Source organism: Strix uralensis, chromosome 21 (genome assembly GCF_047716275.1).
Source record: "Strix uralensis isolate ZFMK-TIS-50842 chromosome 21, bStrUra1, whole genome shotgun sequence".
Lineage (NCBI taxonomy): Eukaryota > Metazoa > Chordata > Aves > Strigiformes > Strigidae > Strix > Strix uralensis.
The window spans coordinates 6,299,655-6,305,314 of NC_133992.1; the positions used below are offsets into that span (position 1 = coordinate 6,299,655).

General features: G+C 56.6%; 1 protein-coding gene across 3 annotated transcripts; it reads left to right on the top strand.

Annotated features, from left to right (window-relative positions):
* The first annotated feature begins 333 nt into the window (after window positions 1–333).
* TOR2A (torsin family 2 member A) lies at window positions 334–5,150 on the top strand. 3 transcript variants are annotated; one of them, XM_074891677.1, is made up of 6 exons: window positions 345–530; window positions 900–955; window positions 1,085–1,165; window positions 2,253–2,428; window positions 2,778–2,905; window positions 3,490–5,150. In XM_074891677.1, the coding sequence occupies exons 1-6, from the start codon at window positions 374–376 to the stop codon at window positions 3,732–3,734; spliced, it is 843 nt and encodes a 280-aa protein (XP_074747778.1). In that variant the 5' UTR covers window positions 345–373; the 3' UTR covers window positions 3,735–5,150. The 3 variants fall into 3 exon arrangements, with proteins under 3 accessions (XP_074747777.1, XP_074747778.1, XP_074747779.1); XM_074891676.1 differs by having other exon boundaries at window positions 334–530; window positions 900–1,165; XM_074891678.1 differs by lacking the exons at window positions 345–530; window positions 900–955; window positions 1,085–1,165 and adding an exon at window positions 1,535–1,654.
* The last annotated feature ends 510 nt before the right edge of the window (window positions 5,151–5,660 follow it).

Consider the following 5,660-nt stretch of genomic DNA (forward strand, 5'->3'; position numbering starts at 1 on the left):
TCCCCTCGCCCGTGGGTGTCATTTAAACAAGGCCCTGGGCCTCCGGGGAGAGCAGAGCCCCAGGGAAGGGCTGGTGAGGGGCACCCAGCCCTGCCTGGCCCCCAGACCCCCGCGGTGGCCCAGTGACAGCCCTTCGCTGGGGTTGCCCTGACCCCGCTCTGCAAGGGGGGACCGGGGTCTCCAGAGTGCCAGCCCCGCCCGCGGGAGGCGGGAGGCGGGACAGCATGGGCCAGGCCCCGCCCCCCACTCACAGCCATGCCCACTTTCCTGTGGCCCCGCCCCCGGACTCATAGCCACGCCCATTTCCCCGTGGTCCCGCCCCCGCGCGGGGCACGCCGGGAGCTGTAGTGCGGGCGGTGCCGGAGCGGCCGCCATGGCCTCCGGAGCGGCGGCGGCGGCGGCCCCGGCGCTGGCCCTGGCCCTGGCGCTGCTGGCGGCCGCCGCCCGCCCCGCCGCCGCCTGGGACCTGTGGGCGCTGCGCTGCGGCTTCTTGGAGGACTGCGAGTGCGGCTTCGGGCCCGACCTGCGCGGTCAGCGGGGGCGGCGGGCCGCGGAGGGGAGAGAGGCCGCCGCTGAGGCGCGGGGGGGCCCTGAGGCGCGGCGGTCCGGGGATCCTCTGAGGACGGGCACTCCGAGGGGGCCAGGGGGTCCCGGCAGCCAGGGGGGGTCTCCAGGAGCCCCTTCCCCGGGGGCCGTCCCTGGAGCGGGGCGCGGAGGGGGCTCTCGGCCTCCCCCCTCCCCGCCGAGGGGCACGACTGGGCGGCGGGGCCGCTCCGCAGCCTGGGCGGACTGACAGGGAGGGCCGAGGAAGCAGCTCTCGGAGACGGGCCAGCCGCAGTGCGGGAGACGAGAGCTACTTCAACCTGCGTGTTCTGAGCCGTGATTTGACTTTGCTTCAGGTCTGGAGTGTGACTTGGCCCTGAATCTGGTGGGGCAGCCCCTGGTGAGGCAGCAAGTGATGAAGGGGGTGAGGGAGTTCCTGGAGAACCGGAATCCGGTGAAACCCCTCGTGATGTCCTTCCATGGCTCGACTGGAACAGGCAAAACTTACGTAAGCTCCATGATCGTCCGCTACCTCTTCCAGGGTGGACTCCAGAGCCCCTACGTTCACCAGTTCTCTCCGATAGTGCACTTCCCCCACGCTGAGCGGATAGAGCAGTACAAGGTAAGGGACACCTCTCAGCACGGTACTACTTGATTGGGGGTTTCTTTGGTTATGTCCGTCTTGATCCTCAGTACAAATGCATTCAGGCTGTTTCCTGAAGTGCAGTAGGAATAAAAGCTCTTTGTTTTACCCTCTCAAACACGGCTGAGTGAGTGGCTCCACACACTGGCTGAAAGCTCCACTAGTAACTCTGATATACTCTGGCACTCAGTTATCACTTTCGTCTTCCCCACAGCAGTCCTTGCTGTGATCATGTTCTCATTCCTTAAATATTTACACAGTCCTTTGAACGCACAAACAAAAGTGCTTTGCTTAGATGAAAGGCACTAAAATTCTCCCATTGCTTTCCAAACAGCTTGATGGCTGCGTATCGCTAGACTTGTAATCCTCTCCTCACAGAGCAAGCAGCTCCTGAACAGCAGCTCTAGACTCTTAACTGTGCCAGTCTGTCTCTTAAAGCTGAGCAAGGGAAGGAATCAAAATATGAAGGTTAGCTGCTTTCTGGGTGTTTGAAGAAGTTATTTGTTGTATTGTGTCCTTAGAAGAAATACTCCAAGGAAGGTAAAACCCATACTGGGTGAAGTGTTTCAATTAGGATTTATACATGCCCCCAGGCGACACGAGTGGTTTTGTGTGGGCTGGTATCTACACTGAAGTAACTTCAGCCGTGGTAAAGAGCCAGAGATTTTCTGGGTCAACGCAGGCACATGTTTGTGCACCAGGACAGGAGCTGGCAAAAAGCACGCAGTAGCTGGGAACTGCGTAGATACACCGTGAAAGAGAAGAACGTGGGGAAGTGCAGGAGTCTGAATCTCCAGCTTTAGTGTGCTGCCTCCTTCTCGAGATCTGTAATAAAAGATCTACAGTGGGCTAATAAAGCTGGTAACAGCCACTGTGTGAACCCCAGGATAGAGGAGGCCTCCCCAGTGCTGGCTGTCCCTGCTCCAAGTAGGTGATGCTGTGCAGGGACAAGCTGCTTTCAGCACCTTCAACTCTGCTTGAGCTCAGGTCTCAGCCTTTGCTCTGGGGTAGCTTGAGCCACCCTCAGTATCTCGCTGCCTTACAGCTTGGTGGGTGTTCTTCCTAGGAAAGCCTGAAGCGCTGGATCCAAGGGAACTTGACAAAGTGTGGACGGTCGGCCTTTCTCTTTGACGAGATGGACAAGATGCACCCGGGCCTGATCGACGTGATCATACCGTTCCTGGGACCCTCATGGGTTGTGTTCGGGACCAACTACCGCAAAGCGATCTTCATCTTCATAAGGTAAGAGAGGCCGCTCCGTGGCACCTCGGGGCCGCCCAGCACACCGCTTCTCGTTTGGGCAGAGGTCATACCTACTTCAGAGCACACACTTGTTTTGCTTCTCCTTCTCCAAGCCTTGAGCCTCTACAAATACCAAGAGACACTATTTCATTGTGAATACAGGCCCGGAGAGTCTGAAAAAGCTCTCTGGTTCCTGTTGTTTGGTTGTCTTTACAGGAGTCATTTTAGGCCAGGCAGCTGGGAGATCCTGGCTTGCACTCGTGCAGGCCGGAGGGTGTCAGGTGCCACCTCTGTCCCGCAGCACCATTTTCCCAGATATACGCTGAATAGGCATCTCATTCTTGCACAGCAACGCAGGGGGGGAGCAGATCAACGAAATGACGCTGGATCTCTGGCGTGCCCGCAAGGACCGGGAGGAGATCAGCCTGCAGGACCTGGAGCCAGCCATCTCCAAAGCCGTGTTTGAAAACCCTCAGAGTGAGTCCGTGGAGCGGAGCCTTTCCTGCAGGGCCAGAGCCTGGCAGAGGGAGCCAGGCCCGTCCCAGGCAGCCACCAACACTGCCTGCCACCTCCCAGGCAGCCAAAAAGGGACGAGGGGGTTTTGAGGGAAGGGAACTGCCATCCCCTCAAGTTTTCTTGACGAAGGGAAGGAATAGCCCGGCCTTCCAAGCCAGCAGACCTGTTGCCACGTTTAGCAAAGTTCTTTGGCGACAAAGTGTATTCACAGCTGGGGGATGGCAGACAGCACAGCACGCTCACTGGAAAGGCACCGAGACGTACCGCTCCCCACCGCCTGCCTGGTCCTCCTTGCTTTGCCCTTGTCACAGGGAGCAGAGCTCACATTCTGACTAGTCAAGATAAATTCCCCCCCATTCCTGGAGAACAAGTCTACTGGGGGGGAAGGAGGAGACAACTGATGGGTTCAACTCTCTCCTTATACAAAACTGGAGCAGATCTGTCTTCAGCTGAGTATTTTAGTTTCACACAAAGCAGCTGTTTGAATTCCGGGGACTGCAGAGGCTCTCTGAAGGTAAAACATGTCTCTTCCTTTTCTTTTGCAGGTGGATTCTGGAAATCTGGGATCATTAACGAACATCTCATTGATTTTGTTGTGCCCTTCCTCCCACTGAAGCGCCACCACGTAAAGCAGTGTGTTATCAGCGAACTTGTCCAGCAAGGCCTTGAAGTCCGTCCGGGTGTTGTCCAGGAGGTGGCTGACAGCATCCCCTACTTCCCAGAAGAAGAGAAAATATTCTCATCAACAGGCTGCAAAACAGTGACCTCTCGGATTAGTTTTTTCTTCTAGTCCCTGGCGAGGGTCTTGCTCAGATCTATAGGGAATGTGTGCGGAGCTGTAAAGCGGCAGAGCCCGGGGCTGGCGGGATGAGCATTGGGAGCTGCGCGTTCCCTCTCAGCAGCCCCTGCGCTCTCCTGCTGAGCTCGTCTCTCCAGCCCTGAGGAGGCCGCTGCAGGATACAGCTGCGGGACCGAGTACAAGTGATGCGATTTAAAGCACTTTACTGATTTCCCCTTGGCCAGGTGAGGGTGGATACAACTGGCTTGGCCCCCACCCGAGACATGTGTGACGACAAGGGGGAGATGCTAAGAGGGCCTGCAGCCGCAGGCAGGTTCCTCAGCCTGTCAGCAGCACCCACCTGCAGCTCTCCCCTCTCCTGGCAGCTATTGATAATCCAACACATCAAGATTCTGAGCCCACAGAAGAATATTTCTTTCCTACAGCATTTTAAGTTTTTTAAAACGTCTTTAAGAATGGCTGTGCCTCAATTCCTTGGTACAGCATGACAGTGCTGGTGCTGACTCCTGCAGCGCTGGCCTGTGAACACCTTCAACGTTGCAGCAAAGTTTTCTTTTCAAGGAAGTCTTAGAGCCAGTTTGTTTCCGGCTTCCTTTCACTGTGAATAGGTGCTGGTAGGGACCAGCTTCACCATCAACAAGTGTCAGGGGGTAATGTGGGAGATGGCATCACCTGATCTGCCAAGAACCACGTTCTTCCAACCACCCCCTTGTCCATCTTTCCCCTAAGGACCAAAGGATTTCCCTGCAGCAAACCAGGAAAACAACAGCAGCAAAGGCTTCTTGCTTATTTTAGCAGCTATGAAAAATTTCAGTCCTACCTCCAGGGGAGCCCATGGTTCCAGTAAAGGTTTTGAAAATTCCTTTTATTCCATGATGATTTCTACAGCAGGCTGAGAGTTGGTGCTATGAGCTGTTGAGCCTCTCGTACATCCTTCTGCTGGTCAGACCTTGCAGGCTTTGGCTGGGCCAGCGTCCATTCCACTTCTGGGGCGTGTCACTTATGGACAGGGGACCTGGGGACAACTTAGAGAGGATTAGTGCTCACACTGCCAAGCATGGGGTGCACAGCACCACTGGCGTTTCCCCAGGTTTTAATCTCGATGCAGTCAGTGATGAGGGAACAGGTCAGAGGAATGAGAATCATTCACTCTCTAGGAACAGACTGTCCGAGGGATGGGTGCAGGGATGCTGCCCAGAGCTCCGGATGCTCTGATCGGGCCCTGTGCTGAAATGAGCTGCCAACGCTTGGGATCATTCCAGCTCCAGGACCAGAGCTTGGGGCCAGCGATTTGAGACACCACCCAAATGCTGCCCGGGAGCTGGCCCAGAGACAGACCCCAAAATAATGCCTTTTCCAAAAATGTTATGCATTTCTAATTTTAAAATAAATCTTTTATGAAATAAATGGTTGGAGAAGAATCTTTTACTTGGATTCCTGACTGCAGCTAGTGCGGAAGGACTTGGAAAATTTGCAGTTGCATGGGAACAGCTGCCTGATGCAATGGGACTGGGGATTTAGCAGCACGGAGCTGATGCTCTCCGATTAGCTAACTGGAAACAAGGCAGCAGCTAGAAACAAGCCAGCAGCCTTTCCCTGGGGAGGAGGCGAAGCGGCAGTAGTGGGGCCGGGCGTCCTCCACAGAGGGGCCAGCATAGGTCCAGGAAGGCCACTGGGTCTCTCTGCTCCAGCAGCACTTCCCCCCCACTGCAGAGCACATCTCTGGGTCCCACGGCCACCTTGGCAGGGCTAGTGCCAGCGCAGCAGGAGGTAGGAGCCGGGTCACCTCCTGCCCGGGGAGAGCGAAGGCTGCCTGGCAGCCCCACGTGTGGGGAGCTGGGGCTGAGGCGAGGGGCTGCGCGGGCGCAGTGGTGGAGCAGCCGTTTCTGCAGCAGCTACTGCTGCCGCTCCGCGTGC

Bases quoted from the DNA above. Each gene is read 5' to 3' on its own strand.
- TOR2A (XM_074891676.1), top strand. From the start codon at position 374: ATGGCCTCCGGAGCGGCGGCGGCGGCGGCCCCGGCGCTGGCCCTGGCC. The intron at 1,166-2,252 runs GTAAGGGACACC...TGTTCTTCCTAG, and splicing joins AGCGGATAGAGCAGTACAAG to GAAAGCCTGAAGCGCTGGAT. The intron at 2,906-3,489 runs GTGAGTCCGTGG...TTTCTTTTGCAG, and splicing joins CGTGTTTGAAAACCCTCAGA to GTGGATTCTGGAAATCTGGG.